Source organism: Trachemys scripta, chromosome 17 (assembly GCF_013100865.1).
Source record: "Trachemys scripta elegans isolate TJP31775 chromosome 17, CAS_Tse_1.0, whole genome shotgun sequence".
Classification (NCBI taxonomy): domain Eukaryota; kingdom Metazoa; phylum Chordata; order Testudines; family Emydidae; genus Trachemys; species Trachemys scripta.
Genome location: NC_048314.1, coordinates 21,260,015 through 21,279,338, shown reverse-complemented (window position 1 = coordinate 21,279,338; position 19,324 = coordinate 21,260,015). Strand labels below are relative to the sequence as shown.

The 19,324-nt window shown below is 43.0% G+C and overlaps 1 protein-coding gene across 4 annotated transcripts in view; it reads left to right on the top strand.

Annotated features, from left to right (window-relative positions):
• Positions 1 to 19,324, top strand: part of TRAF1 (TNF receptor associated factor 1) — a 66,470-nt gene that overhangs the window by 33,273 nt on the left and 13,873 nt on the right. For all 4 annotated transcript variants that reach the window (XM_034793528.1, XM_034793527.1, XM_034793529.1 and 1 more), the window contains 4 exons: positions 2,088 to 2,309; positions 4,515 to 4,599; positions 14,144 to 14,242; positions 17,662 to 17,823. In XM_034793528.1, the coding sequence (XP_034649419.1) occupies positions 2,088 to 2,309; positions 4,515 to 4,599; positions 14,144 to 14,242; positions 17,662 to 17,823 (568 nt within the window). The remainder of the gene's footprint in view (positions 1 to 2,087; positions 2,310 to 4,514; positions 4,600 to 14,143; positions 14,243 to 17,661; positions 17,824 to 19,324) is intronic.

Genomic DNA, 19,324 nt, shown 5'->3' with positions numbered 1-19,324 from the left:
GGGGGGGAGACAGAGTGTAAGGCCAGAAGGGAATGGGATTCCAGATCATCTAGTCTGGCCTCCCGGATATCACAGGACACCAACCCCCCCCCATCTCCCCCATCGCGGATCAGGGACCAGGGACACCCCCCCCGGGCATGGGCCACGGACCCCGATCCCCCTGGGTCCCCACCACAGCCCACCCCCCTTCCCGGGTGCAGCTGTTGCCAAAACTAGTGAGAGCAGTGACGGTGTAATCCTGTTTCCCCGGGCCGGGGCAGGTGCTGGGGGTGTTGGTGTCCTGTGATATCCGGGAGGCCAGACTAGATGATCTGGAATCCCATTCCCTTCTGGCCTTACACTCTGTCTCCCCCCCCGCCCCCCGAAACACGTGTCATTGCAGAGACAGAGAGAGAGGTGGCTTTCTCCTTGCACTAAAGTCAGTAGTGGGTTTTTCTGGTCCACTGACTGAAATAATCCACTCCCTCCCTGTCAAGGAAAAGCCCTGTGCAGATCTTGTAAAGCCACCTTTATAGCATGTATAGACGCCAGTAATGGTTTCGGTTACATATTCTTTAGGTAGTGCGTTTGTTATAGGAGACCCTGGGGGAGGGAAATCGATGGGGGTGTTGGCCAGCCCAATAATAATGCAGCTGGTATCCAGCAAAGGCAAACCATTGATTTGGAGGTATTTGAGAATTTAGCTAGCTGGCCTCAGTAGTAGGTTACAAAAACATCTTGGCTGAATTAAACATTCCTGAATGCCACTGTGTATTTTTTGGCCACTTTTGGTGCAAGAATCTTCTCTGCAGTGTCTAGTATCTGGAACACCCGTCTTTTATTTCCCCAGCTTGTTGACTTTTCATCTTATTTCAAGTCTTAACTGAAAACCTATTTTTGATGCCTAGGCCTGTTAGACTCTCCCTCCCTTTCTTAGGGGTTTTGTATTAATCTTTACTGATGTAACCCATTTAGGGATACAATATGTATGCAAGGTACCACAGAGAAAAGAAAACAGTACAATCTTACAGCTGTTTACACAAGCAAAAGTCCCACTGAAGTCAATGGAGACTTTCCTGCACAAGAACTACAGGATATCTAATCTAGGGCACTGATCACCACAGAAAAATGTACAGAGTATCTAGAAGATGGCCTTATAATTGTACAGTATTATATTCCTCTAGGTTCCTGGCTGATCAGAGCCTGTGTGGGTTTTTAGGGCAGGAAAAAATTGCATTCTATTCTCTGAGCTAATAACATGAACATTGATTCTGTTTTTTCAGATCATTAGTTAATAACAGTTTCTGCTAATGTCACCATTGGGACCAGGACTGGTACTTCTGTGTTAGTGCTGTCATGAGAAAAATGTGATTCATAAGGATACAGTTATGAATTATATTTGTTCAGGTTCTATATGTAATAAAACCCTGAATTTTCCAAACCGTTCCTGAGTCCTCCAGAGGCAGTGTTGGCCTGATTTTCACAGTGTCCATTAACTACAGGGGAAGAGCTGGAGGTGCTCAGCAAATCAGGCCCTATGTATCTAGTGGCTAGAAAGTGGCATTAGTTAATGGACTGTATTTTCCTGGGTTTTCCTCTGTCTTCCTTTATGACTGTGGGAAAGTCATTACACCTCTCTGTTCTGGAGTTTCCACATCTGTAAAATGCAATCACAGACAAGCTTTGGGTGCAATGGGAACTAGAGTTCTGAGACTGGGGATTTACTCTACAGGAAATAATTCTGCCGTGCAGGATTGACCAATGGTATTCTAGTTCTAAAAAGAACAGAAATATTTACTTTGCCCTGAAAACAAACCTGAAAACTATGCAAAGCCCCCCAGCTTCCCCTTGATTATAATATATCTGTTTTCATTTTGTGATTCAGGGGAATTTTAAATCTGTACAGTAATTTCCTGCTGGTACCTAGTCAAACCCCACCATGACACTTAGTCACACATGTCAGCGACAGATTTAATTAAACAGATCGCTAGATTACTACACAGGTTTGAAGTTGCCTTGTGGACTTTGATGCTCAATGTATTATTTCACATCTACTGGAGCGGGTGTCTGCTTGTTTCAGCAGTTAGTGTGTTCCACATCTTTTACAGCAGTTTACTTCAGATGGCTGAGAGGGCAGACAGAGTCTCTCCGGATGGCCCTGGCTCATCTCCTGATGAAAACGAATTTCCCTTTGGTTATCCCACCAGCATCTGTGAGAATGTGCCCGATCACAAATACCTGTGCAGCAGCTGTAATAACGTCTTGAAGAAAGCCCAGCAAACGCTATGTGGGCATAGATACTGCTCGGCTTGCTTGTCATGGGTTGTACGGTAAGTTCTTTCTACAGGAGACCACGTGATAATGCATTTCTGCCGAGAAGACAGAAAGATTTCAAGTGGCAGATTCTGTAGCTACAACCCTAGTAGGATGATCTGTTGTGATAATCTACTAAATAGGGAGAAAGTGTTAGAGTAGAGTTTGAGAGTACCTGGGATGTTGATAGTAGTAATTTTATCATCCATGTATACTTCCTTACAGTGATATTATTTTCAGGATGTATGTCTATAGGCTTCGAGTGTGGTCTAGTGGTCAGGATTGCTCGGTTTTCCTCTTGGCTCTGCTGTTGACTTGCTGTATAACCTTAGGCAAATTACCTCTCTATACTTCAAGTATCAGAGGGGTAGCCGTGTTAGTCTGTATCCACAAAAACAACAAGGAGTCCAGTGGCACCTTAGAGACTAACACATTTATTTGGACATAAGCTTTCGTGGTTAAAAACCCACTTCTTCAGAGGCATGGAGTGAAAATTACAGATACAAGCATAAATATACTGGCACATAAAGAGAAGGGAGTTACCTTACAAGTGGAGAATCAGTGATGACAAGGCCAATTCAGTTAGGGTGGATGTGGTCCACTCCCAATAATTGATGAGAAGGTGTCTATACCAAGAGAGGGAAAATTGCTTTTGTAGTGAGCCAGCCACTCCCAGTCCCTATTCAAGCCCAAATTGATGGTGTTAAGTTTGCAAATGAATTGTAGCGCTGCAGTTTCTCTTTGAAGTCTGTTTCTATACTTCAGTTTCCCTTCCCAGTCTAAAAGGGAGAGAATCATATTGAAAGCTCATAGGAAGGCTATTGTGAAGTTACTTTAATACATGTAAAATGCTTTGCAATTTTTGGATGAAAGGTGCTATGGAAGTTTAAAAATGTGTTATTATTTTAGAACATTATAAAGTGCACGATGTAAAATCTGGGTCAATGCCCAGTGAGGAACCAACCCTCAGAACAATCCCAGCCTTTTTGCTTGGAGATAGAGGGATATTGTTCTTAATTGGTTAGCTGCTTCTCCCCTCTTCTCTTTAAGGGCTGGTCTACACTGGCAATGCTGAAGTGCTGCCGTGGCAGCGCTTTAATATGCCTTGTGTGGTCGCAGCGCTTTTTTCATACCCCTGAGCCAGAAAGTTGCAGCGCTGTAAATTGCCAGTGTAGACAAGCCCTAAGTATATATCCTGATTCAACTGTAACAAAAAGCTGAGTCGGTCAGCCAGCCACATGTGACTGGCAGGTCAAAGCACTACAGTGTAATGGCATTTTACACAGAATGCATGTGGCCCACTGGGCTAAATTCTGCTTGCTCTCACTGGTGTAAATCCAGAGTAACTCTGCTGCAGTCAGTGGAGTCACTGAGGACTTGCACTCCTGAAAATAAGAACAGAATTTGCTCTGTCTGCTTATATCTTCTCATGGCAACCTTGTAATGGAACTGGAAACGGAACCAAGCAAACCTGTTAGTACAGTCTGAAGGAAGTAATGTCATGCTCTTCATCTGGTCATAAGGACACTTTTCTGTCGGGTTTCTTGAACTGAGCTAATACATGACTCGGCTGGATGGTAATTGCAGTGTCACAGAAGTGCTTGCCTCTTCCTGAAAAGCTTTGTTTTTTCCCTTTAATTGCACAGTTTAAATGCTAATTTAAGAAATATTTCAAATTAAAACCAAAGCATTTTGTGGCTGTGTTACTGGAAAGTATGATGATGCCACTTTAGAGTTCACTCCTGCACCAGCTATGCCGTTGCCCTTCATGTGTACACACAATAGCCAATTTTACAAGTCAACACACCAATGGTGGCCTGTGTGAATGAAGAGAAGATTGAGCCCTGAGATGTATCCTGGCAATTAAAAACCTATCCACCTACCAGAGAAGAAAAGGCATCACTTCTGTGTTAAAAAGACTTCAGATTTCAGGTTATTGTGCACTACATGGAGTTAGTGCCTACCTCACTGAGAGAAGCAGATTCCCAGCATTGCTGGCTTTGTAGAGCAGAATAGTCATGACGGTTCAGATTTTGCTGATAGATGGTTAAAAATTGTGGACTTTCAATGGGACCAAGATTTGGCCCTTTTACCATAAAGCGTGTTGACCTTGAGCTGAAATTAATACTTCTGTTGTTTTTGTTAATTTGTTATTCTTGAAGCAGAGGCTCTCTGAACTGCAGTTCACAAATCATTTTTTTTTTTAATTTTTTTCCCACCAGAAACAACAAAAACCCAATTTGTCAGAAATGTAATGCAGAGGATCCTGGAACTGTAAATGAAGGAAGCTTATTGACAGAAGAAAGGGTATGTAATTGTGTTTGTATTAATGTTTCATTTATCTCTCTGGGCTAATGCTAGAGTCATTAAAGTATTATTTTTTAGAAGAGGAAATAATAAAGAAAGTGATAGTGATTGATTCCACAGTTGTGCATATTAACCTAGATACCTTAACATCCTGGACTTGCCCTCAATTCTTGATCAAAAAAGTGTTTGGATGTAAGTAGCACACTGTGAACTCCACCAAGTTCTGCATCAAGAAGCCCTAAAATCTGCTGCAAAGTTAATGTATTCTATGGGCATGAAGTATCCTTCATTCCCCTCTTCCCACTCCCAAACACACAGCCTCAATTATTATTGTTGTTATTACTTAACATCATATTGTGGTCTCACCGACAGACCTCAGCCAGCTCAGTGCCCCATCATGCTAGGCACTGTACAAAAATGTATCCATAGCGAATAGAAGGAGGCAGAAGTGTAGGTGGGAGACAAAATTTTATCTGGGGCTGATCCAAGACTGTGAAATGAACTTCCCCTCGAACTAAGGACCATCACTTACCTCCCAACTCTCCGCTCCAAGTGGAAGGTGCCTTTCTTTGACCTGCCTTCTCTAATACAAACACATAGCAACAGATACGTTTACATATAAAAAAAAAGCCAACACCAAATCAAAACACTCCAATGCACATGCTTCTCCCTCTGGGGAGAGGATGAGAACAAACCACACATGACAGATGCTAGTTACATTACCTAACACACTCCTGGAAGGCGGCTCAGATAATACAGTGATGAGTGTGGTAAGAGAACCTATATCAAAGAGAATAGAATAGACTAGACTGGCTAGCTATGTTGCCTGGAGAACACTGTGGGAGCCAGGGGGCCTGAAGAACATCACAAAAAACTCATTGTTGAAAGTAATCAGACAAAAATATTCACTGACAAATTTTTAGGGGTTTTTTGATTAAGAATATTTTTGATGATGAATATTTTCACTGTATTTTGGGTTTTGGCTCCTTAAAATTTCTCAGAACAGCTTGACTCAGAATCTCCTTTCCCTCATGTGTGCCAGGGAGTGGGGGAGCTCACAGCTGGCATCAGTGGTTCAAGTCCCCAGATACCAGCTGTTGCACTATTCTCCATGGGGACCAGTTCACTCCCCTACACTGTGGCTACAAACTGGACCTTGGCTCTTGCTCCCAAATCCCCTACCGCCTGGTTTCATGGAACAGTGCAAGAAAGCATGCTTGGTAATCCAACTAAATCTCCCTTGTGGAGAATGATGTGGAGCAAAAGGCATCTGCAGCCAGATCTCAATGGGGAAAGGAAAAAGAAAACAAGGTACTGGGAACAAGGCACCCACAAAATGATATTTTTGAGATAAAATGCTGAGTTCTGTAGGATCTTGGAAAAATGTCCAGTTCTGCAGCAAATCCCCACAGCTACAGTATTGCAGAGTACATGGGGCCCAGGTATAAACAAAACCATTTTGTACTGCTCACAATATACATCAATTCTGTGAAAACCTTGGCATTTCTCTAGCGCGAGACTTCTATAAAACCGTTAGTGGGACTTTCTGCAAAATTGTAGGTGGGATGTGGTGACCAAAGCCCCAGTCTTGTCAGCTGATCCACATGGGCAGACCCTAACGCTTGCACAGAGTCCTGCGGAAGTTCAGTGGGGCTTCACACAGGCTTGAGGACTCTGCTTGTGAATCAGCTTGCAGGGCTGGGGTTTGTAAACAAGGTGAACGATAGTGACTCCTTAGCAGGTTTGCTCTTTTGTCCCTTATCAAGGCCCCCACACTCCACCTCTCCTGTGTTTTTGTCAGACTTTGCTCCTGCATACTATGTCTGTGTATGTATGTATATAATATGAAAAATAAGTTTTCCACACAACAACAATAGTTTATTCCATTATCTGGTACTGTGGTAACCTTTGGCCTCCTGGGCTGTTTCTTTCCCTATGCACCCTTTGTTTGACGACCCTCGTTGTGCTACAACTAACTTAGAGCCTGGTACTGAGAGGTGTTGAGCAGCTGCGTGATTTATTGAATTCAGCTGGAGGATCTGAGGGCATCCCCCTATACCCGCTGCTATCTCCTACACACTGCTATGCAGGGGGCTCACCTGCAAGAGGCTTCTACACTGTGCCAAGGGTGCACATCCCCACCTGGCTCCCCCACATCTTGCCCTCCTTGTGCAGTAGAACTGCACTGGTTCCACTCTGTATGGACCATCGTCTGCTGCATAGGAACAGGCTAGAATTGACTGTAAAAGCCTTGGGCCAGATTTAGCTCTCTTTTACACCCATGCAGTATATGGTCATACGCTGATTGGAAATAAGAATGTGGGGCCCAGTTCTCCAGCCAGATGCTTATTCTGAACACCGTTATCAGTGCAGTTACAAGGGGGTAAATGAGAGCAGAATCGGACCCATCCCTTGGGGACTGGCATTGGTTAACTTTCTTTCCTTCTCTGAGTGAGTGTGTTAAGATCCCCCTGATTTAGGTTTGATTTGCCTAAGTCCCAGGAAGAACTTTGGTGATGTTGAAACAAGATCAAAAGTATTTAAAATGCAAATGTGATTTTTTTTCTCTTGTTCTTTCCATGACTGGAATTATAAAAGGTGCAATGTTGGATTTTTTTTTTCAAAATTGTTCATTAAATTAAAAACTTGATTTGGAAGGGATCCAGGCTAAGACATGAGACTCGTCTAAGCATTCTTAGTTTTTTTTTTAAAGTAATTTCAAAATATCATTTGTGTTCGCATTCTCTGGCATGGAACTGACTGCCCTGAAAATTACAGGTTAGCAGGTTGTTTATTCCCAAAAAATCAATGTGACAAAAGAGGTCCAGTGACATCTGCTCCTCTCCATCAAGTAGAGACTGTTAAAAGGTCTATAAGCCTTCCATTTTTCTTGTGCAGAGAATGCAGAGAAAATATGGCCCCTGTGTGTTTTATCTGAGTGGTACCAGGAAGCACCCAATAGCCTATGTATTTCTACTGTTTTTTCTTTTCCCCTTCGCTTTGCCTCCCAACTGTTAAACGATAAAAGGCATTTTCCAGTGTGACAGGTATATCAAATGGTTAAGACATTTATGGAATAAGTAAGATGATAGGATAGGTTACTTCTTAATAAAATTTGACTTTATATAAAATGGGGACATAAGCCTGAACAGTATCTTGCGAGAATTTCCCAAAGGGATAAGAGTTTTCCCTCTTAAGATTTTGGTTTAGTCTAGTGATTCTCAACCTATTAGTGTTAGCTGGGCCGCAGGTTGAGAACCACATTGCCCCCCACCTAAACCCCTGCACAAACACCCATGCTCAGCGCCCTCCGCCCAGAGACCCCTCCACAGAGTGGGGCCAGGAGCGGAGAGCTGGGCATAGGGTGGGGGGCAGGGACCCCAACCCCAGACCCTGCTGTGTGGGGACCCTGACCCCCACCTCGCGGGGCTAGGAGGCAGCCAGGACCCTATCCCAGGACCCCGCCAGGACCCTGGACCCCACTGTATGGTGCCAGGCGGTAGCCAGCTGCCCGGATCCTGGACCTCGCCGCAGGCGCTGGGAGGCATCCAGGACCTTAACCCTGGACTGTACCAGGCCCCTGAGCCCTGGTGTGCGGGCTGGGCGGCAGCCAGCTGCCCAGACCCCTGACCCTGCCATGGGGGGCTAGGCAGTAGCCGGCTGCCCAGATCCCGAGCCCTGCCGCCAGCCAGCTGCTCAGATCCCGAGATCTGTGGGGTCGGGCGGCAGCTGGCTGCCTGGACTCCAGACCCTGCTGCAGGGGTCCGGGCAGCAGCCAGGATCCTACCCCCGGAACCTGGTGTGTGGGACCGCGCGGCAGCTGGCTGCCTGGACACAGAGTCCCGGCATGCTGGGCCGGGGGGCAGCCAGGACCCTGCCCCCAGACGCCGCCGGGGCCCTGCTGTGGAAGGCCGGGCTGCAGCCAGCTGCCCGTACCCTGAGCCCCACCATGTGGGGCTGTCAGGAGTCCAGAACGTGGCAGGGCAGCCTGGAGCCCGCTGGATGGCAAGGCAGCTGGGAGCTCGGAGCCCGCCGCAAGGCAGGGCAGCCGGGAGCCTGCGGCCTTTAGCACACAGCTGGGCCGAAGCTGTGTGCTAATTGGGCTGCATGCAGCCCACCCTGCGGGTTGAGAACCTCTGGCTTAGTCTACAGTTAGACCTGTAGAATAAGTCCAGGATTTTGGTTTGGACTCATTGCAGAAAAGAGAACAACTGTGACATTTGGCTCTGGATCAGAACTTCCTCCAAGTTCTGGAGTATATTCGGGTCTGGGGCAGGTTGGTTCAGGCCTGTCTTTCCTTCTCTTAAGATGAAGGTCATCCCTTATGCAGAATATGGTGGGTACTTTGGCCTTGTGGTATCCCCCTGCATAAGGGTGAATTTCACCTAGTGAATAGTTTTATTGGCTTTTCAATATATTTGGTGTTCATAAATGTGAATGTTTGAGATGAAAGAGCTGTCAAAGCAATTAAGAGCTTTTGCTGCAGAATTAGAGTCAAACCAAAGATTTAGTACAGTTTCAGGGTATGAACATTATTGCTGTCACTTGGCCAGAATGATAGAGAAGAGATGATTAACCATAATATAATGAAATATATGTTTCTCTCTCCTTGGACTGGATTCAAAGCCCTGTGATGTCAATGGGAATCTTTTCATTTACTTCATTGGGCTCTGGATCAGGCCCTTTTGTAAGGGTGGGAAAGTTCTGCGTTGGTGTTGCTGTTGACAGACTTTCCATTGATGTTCTGCGGGGCGAGACCTAGTGGTTCAAGTGAATGATCATTTGAGGGAGTGGCCTGGGTGGAAAAAAAGAGGTGAGAACCCCCTGCTTTTTGCAGTTCTTTCACGCACAGCTCCTTTGCTTGAGCTGTGTCCATAATGATTAACAAATATGAGAGTGAAACAGAAAGCACACAGGACACACATACCATTAGAGAAACCCATGTGTCACCAGGACTGTCCCTCTGAAGTTAGATACATTTATAATAATCTGTTCTGTAATGCCAGGAAATTCTGAAGTTGTGTTTTTTTGTTTTTTTTTTTGTTTGGTTGGTTTTTACATAGTAAAAAATCCACGGGGGGTTGTTAACCTGCTTTTTCTTTTCTTTGGTTTTGGTCATTTCCCAGCTTGCACTAGACTGAAAGACTTCAGTGGCGGTTGCTGGTTGATTCAGAGGAGTAACTATATTGTACTGAATTGCGCTGTACTGTAATGTTGAATTAAAATCTACATTAAGCAACTGGGGCCAAATTCTGCACTCATTCACACCTGTGCAGTTCACACGATTGCTTTAAATATATGCAATGCAGAGTCTGCTACAACGTGTATATAGAAGTTCTGTTGAAGGTGGCATGGCCTAGAGTGCTGAGTATGGGACTGGGAGCCAGGAACTCTTGAATTCTGACTCCGTTGTTGACAATAACTTGCTCAGTGCCCTTGTGCAAGTAAAATGGGGATCCTCATATTTACATGTCTTTGGGTGTGGTTTGATGGTTTATTAGTCAATGTAAAATGCTGTGAAAATGAAAAACACTATGTAAATGGTAAGTGTTACTATTAAAAAACTATGTTCTTAAGAACCTGGACATACAGTTTGCAAGCTATCATCTTTTTATAAAATATAGACTGGATTATGTATTACAAGCAGACTGAAAACTGACCAGTAAGCATCTATTTTTAAATGTACAGACAAAGGTACAAATGTTCTAGTTTTTCTAGTTTTTTTTTCATGGAATAGATTCCACTGAGGCTTTTATTTTTAGTTCTGTTTCCAAGCAATGGCTGATTTCCATACCACTACAGGACAATTTATGACATCAAATGCACACAGACCCAAGCACAGACTGCTTCTCTTGCTTAAATACACGTACATGTAAGAACATATACCAGACAAGTAAGGTCAAAACAAACAGCATGAAATATGTTTGTTCAACAAAATGCAAAAATCCCTATATCCCGATAAATGATTTTTTTGCCTTACCAGAACTTTTGAATATTTAAAAGACTGTGACTATTTGTTAACTTATTAATGTCATTTTCAAGGAGGTGGTTGTTGAAAGGTTGCTTGTACTGATTAAATGCACTCTTTTCCTCCCATTTATAAAGTTTGGTATGTCTGTATAAAAGTCTGACATTGCAGGGTTCAGTAATAATGTAACCAATAGTCTACCAAAGAAAATGTAACTAATTAATCAGATATGAGGGCACTGTTCATCCAAGAGACATGGAACAGCCATGCAAAAAAGCATCCGTCTTCCATTAAGTCTGGAGTCCTGTCTCCAACCACAGCTAATGTTATATGCTTCAGAGACAAAGTGTAAAACACCCATCATAAGCCTAATTGTGCTGCTCTTTTCCAAAAGGGAGAATTCTTTCCAACCCCAACTAGTGATCATCTTATGCCCTGAAGCATCATCTTATGCCCTGAAATAGGATTCTTAGGCTGGGTCTACACTACCCGCCTGAATCGGCGGGTAGAAATCGACCTCTCGGGGATCGATTTATCCCATCCCGTCGGGATGCGACAATCGATCCCCGAATCGACGCTCTTACTCCACCAGCAGAGGTGGGAGTAAGCGCCGTCGACGGGAAGCCGCAGAGGTCGATTTTGCCACCCTCCTCACAGCGGGGTAAGTCGGCTGCGATACGTCGAATTCAGCTACGCTATTCACGTAGCTGAATTTGCGTATCTTAAATCGACTCCCCCCTGTAGTGTAGATGTAGCCTTAGTGTAAACGTTCTAGAGCAAGTAACTAGGAGTTACAATTCCTGAGTTCTGTTTCCAGGTCTACTATTGACTGACTGACCTTGGCTAAGTCACAAAAATTCCTGATGTTCCACAATACCCATCTGTAAAATGCTAGACCCAGGGGTACTAGACTTGATGTAATTTTTCCCAAGGAACTGAAACTTCAGAGGAAGCAAGAAAATATCTCCCCACTCCTTTGCAGACGTTATAAGTGGAAGCAGAGGCAGAAAGTAGTTCTCTAGATGATGTGCCATGGAGCAATATTAACAAGCTTGGGACCCGATTCTGCAGCCTTACTCAAGTGAATAGTCTCATTTACTGTAATTGAATGGGGTACATGCATGAGCAGTGGTTGCAGGATTGGGTCCTACTTTGCCAGTTACGTCATCATCAAAGTGTCATAAATCAACTGCATTAGTGAAAAGGGATGTCGGAATAGGAACCATTTCAGATTTTTGTTTCAAGCTTATAAATAATTCCCCTTCCCCGCCACAACAAAAAGACCATGAGAGCTGATAATGGGTCCAACCTTCATACACTCTACCTGCAGCTCAGAGATTAACACTGTCAGTATTTGCTTTTAGGGAAGCTTGCTGGCTAAGGTGAAGAGTCTGCAAAGAGAAAAGGGAACTGACTACGACTGCAGTCTAAACATATTTTATATGTAAAATAATATAAATGGATTTTTTTCTAAAATGAAAGGACTCGATAGTTTTACAGTTTACTAATATTTTAAGGATGTTTTCAACTTCTGACAATGCATTGCTGGTATATTAATCATTACGAAGATCTATATGTAAACGAGTCTCACAACAGTAATCGCTTCTATTCAATGAAATTGACTATAGTTCTTTAACATTGGTTTGACCTGTGTAGGCTGAACTAAACCATCTTATTTTCTTCTTACATGACATCTCCATTACTGGAGGTTTGCAGCCATAGTAGCCCATTTTGTAGGATCCTCTGCTAATCTCATTGTAGATGAATAGACCTTTTGATCCACCCACGATACCACCTTATCCATCCCAGGTCATCTTTTTCTGCCTCATGTTCTTCTGCTGTCAGCTTTCTCTTCCAGTGCCTGTAAACATGCATTGCCCACTGAACCTCTTAAAATGTGCCCTGCAAATCGAATCTTTCTTTTCATAAAATCTCTAACTGGTATTTGCTGAGTTCAAATAATCTCCAATACTTTTTCATTGGTTACCTGCTCTATCCATTATATTTTCAGAATTTTTCTATAACACCATAATTCAAAGGATTGTAATTTCTTTATCATCAATTGTTTGAATGTCCATGTTTCACAGCCATAATTTAACACAGACCACCACGCAGACCAAATGTGAGTTCTTAAGAGTTGGAATGTAGTCTTCAGATTTATGTTCTTTCTCATCAGATGTTTACTCTTCCAGAATATCTCTTTCACTCTTGCTAGTCTGGTGCTGACTTCATTATCCAACATATTCCCTCTTTTGTAATGATACCTGTCTTATAACCAGTCTAAAAAGATATTGTGTAAGGATCATGTTTTTTAAAACTGGTTATAACACAGGTTGGACAGTACAATTACAGCATGAAAACTAATTGCTACAGTGTGAGGGGTGAGCCCCTCAGTATTTTCCCTTTTCCACAGTTTCTTGACATTTCAGTCTTACAGTCCAGATCTCTTTAGTTCATTGCTGAACTGGTGACTTTTTTCTTTTAATTGGTTTTACCAAATGAGCAAATAATTTTGTTCCCTGGGCTCATGGATAATGCACAGGTTAGAGCTTTGTTATAAGTGCTGTATTGTTTTCTAAGGATCTTTCCAAAGGGAAGAGGTGGAAGCCCTGTTCTTGGGTTAATTAAACCTGGATACAATAGAGCACAGTTTGAATATAGTGATCAAGAAGGAAGAAATAGATGAACTGGTGGCACTTTTCCTTCTCTGTCTCTTAGTGATGCTGTAGGCTGACGGGAGTAATTTTTCTCTAGAAAGCAGGGAAGGCCTCTTATTATTCTCAGCATAGTGATGAGCTATTTCATATGTGCACTCCCTCCCCTGGATTTTCCATATTTTATTCTGTGGGGAATCTGCAGTCTTCCATGTTGTGTTCTTAATACTTGTCTCTGTTCTACTGTGCTATTGGGCTTTTGCAAGATGTGATATTAAAAGGCTGCAGTGATTCATTTTTTATTTATTTATTGCATGATTTCTTCACAGTTAATGCAAGAAAAAAACTGCATAGAGCTGGAAAAAATGTGTGTGTCTGGTTTGGATTTCTCTAGGACACTAGGCAAACTAAATGGAAACAGCGTGCGTTTGAGAGGGTGTACCCCCTCCTGCTCCTCATTCAGGTTGAGTCTTAAATTCTCTCTGCAGCAGGTAAAAGAGGTGCTAATGACCCCAATAATTAAATGCCTGCATTAGAGTGGCATGAGGTAGTGCCCTCTATAGTTAAGGTTCCATCAGCACATTCTTTGCATACACCTGTTTTCAGGTTTCTGAGTAGGAAAAAACTTTATACTGAAAGTTTTCACTGGGAAGGGCATATTTTTATTTTTAATAAATTAAAATCACCTCGAAGCATTTAGTTTTTGAGCTATACGAAACAAATAATAGGATTTCACGATCCTTTGGTCTTTTCCTATATACTCATTAAACTAAATAATACTTTTGCAGAAGATTAAACATAAAAGAAAAAAAAATCAAGGTTTATGAAGCTATAAAGTCCCAGCCTGTTCCCATCTCATAGCTGCTGTTTGGATCATTTTATTGACCAGTGTTTGACTGCTCATCTTGTTGTTAATTTCCAGGCTTTCAGTGATGCTGCCATTAATAAAGAGATTTCTGAATTCAAAGTGCACTGTGGGATCCCTGGATGCAGTTGGTCTGGTATCATGAAAAATTTTGAAGTAAGTTTAAAGATGACAGTTTAATCTTCCATATTGTGTCTCATAAGTGTGCAGTGGGGTTTTGCCAGTGAGAATGAACGTTGTGTCAGGGAGGCATGTTCCTGTGATGTTAGAAGACCATGGGGATTTAGGACCTGATTCCGCAGTCCATCCTTATTCATCAGAGCACTTAAGCACATGCATAAATGTATGCATCTTAAGCACACGCCTAAAGTTAAGCATGTGCGTAAGTGCTTTCCTGTATTGGGGTCACAAAGAGAATGAATCCAGATCCTTAGCTGGTGTAAATCAATGAAGCTCCCTTGAAGCTCAAAAGAGTTATAGTAATTTATACCAGCTGAGGATTTGATCCGGTGCTGAATGAAAGTCAGTGAAAATTTCCCATTGATGTCAATGGGGTTTAGATCAGACCCAACATGTTTTGAATGATGGTGTAGCGTACATTATAAAAATGCATGTATGGATGTTTTTGTAGCAGTGTCAGTCCCAGGATATTAGAGAGACAAAGTGGGTGAGGTAATACCTTCACCTGGAATGGTCCCTTGAAATATGTGTTAACTGCTTATGCTAAACAATCAGTTCCACCTTGTATTTGGTGGCCACACTCTGAGTAAGTTTCGCAGACCTGAAGAAGAGTTTTATGTGGCTCAAAAGCTTCTATCTCTTACACCAACAGAAGTTGCTCCAACAGAAGATGTGACTTCACACACCTTGTCTCTCTAAAAATGCATGTGTTAGCTGTAATTTTTCCAGTAGGTTTGAGTATAACATTATGGGCAAGGACCTTGTAAGTAACCATCAATGAAGCCCATAATACCCTGATCTCCAAACTATTATTAGGAGCAATGTACTTCCTATGTTTTTGTAAGAAAAACAAATCTCCCAGGGTAATGTTTGGGAGGCAGCGCTCATGGAGATATTGACACAACAAGGGAAACAGAAAACAGACTTAGAAAGAAAAACATAGCTGTCTGACTTCTGTTTATTTAGTACGTTACAGTCATTCTTTGAAAATTGATGTGAAATGATAAAGGTGAAATAGACAGACAGTGTTTCAGAATCTGCTACGTGTACAACAATCAAAAAAGAAAATTCAAGCCTATATGTAAATAGCACTGAAGGGGCTTGACCCTCTCTGTATAATCTTGAGGACAAAAGAGGCCTTCATAGTCAAATGGAGCTGTAGTTAAGGACCTCTTTGCACTCCGTTTAGAAGCAGAATGCAGTCGGTCTCTGTATATGAGGAACTGCAGAGCTGCAGCTGTCATATTTTTCCTTTCTTTGCTCATTTTGCGCATATTTTCCGTTTGTCTGTTCTCCTTTAAAGAAAACTCTCCCCTGTTCTGCTCAGTGCCAGAGTTCTGAGAGTCCAAAAGGTGCCAGGACCTCTCTCGGCATGAATACACAGACAAATGGATTTGAAAACAAGGCGTGTGATTAAAATTGGCATGTCTGAGTTCACTGCTGGAACAGTCATCTTGCTTTAAAAAAATAAATAAATCATTTGTGACACGGTCAGTGGGAGAGCCTCCGTGAAAGAAACCGTAATAAACTAGTTTTACTCCTGCTTCAACACTGGCTGAAGTATCAGAAAAATAACGTGTCAGGCCCATTTCCGTGAGGTGCTCAGCACATCCAGGGATGTGTTGAATGTGCTAACTTCCTCTGGAGTCACTGGTACCTTATCGGACCGGGCCTTAATGTCTAGACAATAAACGTTTTGTATAAGTATGGAACATTTAGGGTCAGATTCTCAGTTGGTGGAAATCAGCATAGTTCCTTTGACATCAATACAGCTACTCTGATTTACATCAGTGGAGGATCTGGCTCTAAAAGGTTTTTGATGTAGACAATTAAGCCAGGTTGATTGTAAATTCAAAACCACTGATTATTTTAAAGCCGAGCAGCATTACAGGATTTTATAGAGTCCTTGGGCACAAGGCCCCTTATAAATTATTGTTACTCTCCATTATAGTTACTGAAAGTAGTTCAAACTATCTACATTGTAGACTTAAAACTTCTACTCTGCCCCCTTTCCCTCCATGCACTGAGGACAAGCATTGCGATGGTATAATCAGGGTAGTGTTAAAGGGATGCTGTTGATAACATTTGGCCTCAAAATTTAGATTTTTGTAAAATAAGATTTTACAGAACTTCAGGCCAGTAGAAGTGTTTCCATTATATTTTTTAAACAGTTAAATATTCCCCTATAGACAACAATTAAATAGAGTTCATTGATTTTCATTGTGTGAGCTGAGAAGTGCAAAGAGTGATAAATAAACTCGATTTAAGAATTCTTTTGAATGCTGTGACGAACCATGACCCAGTTGTGTCCTGGAGGCTGTGACCGGATGGCCTTCCATGTACCCTGCATAGAGGGGTAGGGCTAGTCAGCTGGCTCATCTTGCCAGCCAGAACAGTTTGGTCTCATTATTGCTCATGTGCTCTCTGACTAGAGAAGATGAAAGTCAGGGAGTCTCTGAGGCAAAGAGAAAGGCTGGTGCTGAGACAGCAGGTCTTACAAAGGAAGACCATTAAAAGAGCCAGCTCAGGAGAGAGCTCATACTAAACTTTGTATGTGTTGTTTTAAATAAAAAATAAAGCAAAGCCCCAGGATCGAGGTGAGTTTTGGACATTCACCTGGCTGTGACTCTGTCAACACTTGGAGCTGGACACACTCCTGCTAGCTGAGTTGGCATCGAGGCAGCACCTTAACAGTACTAGTGTAGCCACAGTAGCACAGGCAATGGGGAGTGGTGGCATGGACTAGCTGCCCTGAGTATGTACCCCTGGGGTCAGGGTGGGGTTTGTACTGGGGGTGACTAGCCTGTGCCACTGCCACCCGTGATACCGCGGTTCAGTGCTGCCCAGAGGATTCAGGGGGCCTGGGGTTTTCGATGGCAGGGGACTCCCACCGCCGAATTGCCGCCGAAGACCCAGCACTTCGGCGGCGGATCCCGGGGCGGAAGGACCCCCCGCCGCAGGTCTTCAGGGCACTTCGGTGGTGGGTCCTGGAACGGAAGGACTCACTGCCGCCGAAGACCCGGAGCGGAAGAAGCTCCAGGGGCCCGGGCCCCGCGAGAGTTTTCCGGGGCCCCCGGAGCGAGTGAAGGACCCCGCTCCAGGGGCCCCGAAAAACTCTCGTGGGGGCCTGGGGAAAATTGCCCCACTTGCCCCCCCTCTGGGCGGCCCTGCCGTGGCTACACCTCTATTTTCAGTGCACGAGCTCGATAAGTGCTCGTACTTAAGCTGGGAATCACACTCCCAGTTCTCTGTGTCAGACAATGGGGTGGGGAATTTGCCCATTCACAGAGGCCACGTGGTGCAAAAAAAGATTCATGCAGGCAGAATGGAGGGCATTTGTAGACACACGTGTATCTGTGCAGGGTTACATCATGGTTTATAACTTTCAATTTCAGGACCATCAGAGCCTATGTGAATACGCTTTAATCCCTTGCCATACCGGTTGTGGACAAATGGTGATGAGAAAGAAACTTGCAGATCATTTGGAGAATGGATGTGTTAATAACATGACCACGTGCCAGAAATGTAAACGGAGGTTATCCAGTAATGAGTACCAAGTAAGAAGATTTATTTGCCTTAAAACAAAACAAGGGTTTTATGATCGTATCTTGAATACTCCACAGTTTTCACAGCTGTCTGATTAAATATTTCCTCCTTGTTTCGTTAAAGTTATGTAGCTGGAGAATGTTTCATTTTTCTGACCTTGCTAACTTTTCAACTGCAGTGTAATGTTCCATGATGTATTTGCTGGAAAAACAATGGGGTGTAGTTGACCATCCTTATGTGGTGCTATGAGAAGAGAGAGTATATGTGTGCGCACATTTCATTGGGGGGAGGGCAGCACTTCTTCTAGCTCCCCTTTCAGCCACCACACCTCAGTGTGAAGATGACAAGATGTGCAGCCAGAGAAACCACAGAAAGATCTAGAATATAGATTTTTTTTAACTTAATACAAAATTGGCCAATAAATTGGCAAGTTTGTACAGCAGATTTTATTCAGACAATATTTATACTAGATGCCATCAGCTTTAACTTCATTTTGGGAAAGTTCTATGGCCCGCCTTATACAGGAGGTCACACTCGATGATCACAATGGTCCCCTCTGGCCTTGGAATCTACTAACTTTTCAAATCAACCATATCAGTGGATCCCAGGCAGAGCCCAATGCGATGAATACATTGTAAATTCATTCTGAAACCTCTCTCTTAACTGTAGCATTTAGGACTGTTCAGGCATATTTAATTTTGTTTACATTATGCTTATCACTGTTGTAATTGAGGACCTTACAGTACATATAAAATGAAGACTAAAGCTCAACGCTCCCCACCAGATGTTTCTATCTGAAGTCAGTCCAGGTTAAAAAACAAAACAAACATTTTCCTTCCCCAATGGTAACTGATCACTTGTTTTCTTTGATTACTTTGCCACTCCATGCAGGTTGCTATTATGCTAATTGAAATGCATTTCTCACTTCCTGCTTAGAATGTCTTCTAATAGGGCAACCTTAGATCAGACCCGTAACTGATGAGTTGGGTTTTGTAATGACTTCTTGCATTCTTGTTAATTCTAAAAAATGATCCCAGTTCCTTTGATTCCATCCTTTGTGTGTGTGCTGATGGGAGTGGCCTAACGACAATATGCTAGTTGATATATAGTACACTGTGTTGCTGAAGGAGGAAACAGTGTAGTTGGGTGGAGGTAAAGGGATAGGAAAATATTTGCTGATATATACAGATGAATTATCTGAGATAGCTTAGCTGATACACATCTTATTATTGTCTTTTTAATTGTAAAAGTTCATGATAAAACTCCTAAGTCAACAGCAGTAGCAGCATCTATAAGAAATGTCACACCTGTATCATCGCTAAAGCTGCAGTAACTGCTTTGATTTGAGATGGGAAAGTTCTCAAAACACAGTTCAGTTCTCCAGCTTTAGACTCGGTGATCTCTTAGCCTATGGCTGCAGAGGCAGCACTCAGCTTCCAGGTTGGGATGGAGGACTGAAAAGTGTTGACCCTCCAGGTAGTTTAAGGAGAATCATTGTCAAGCTAGGAATTA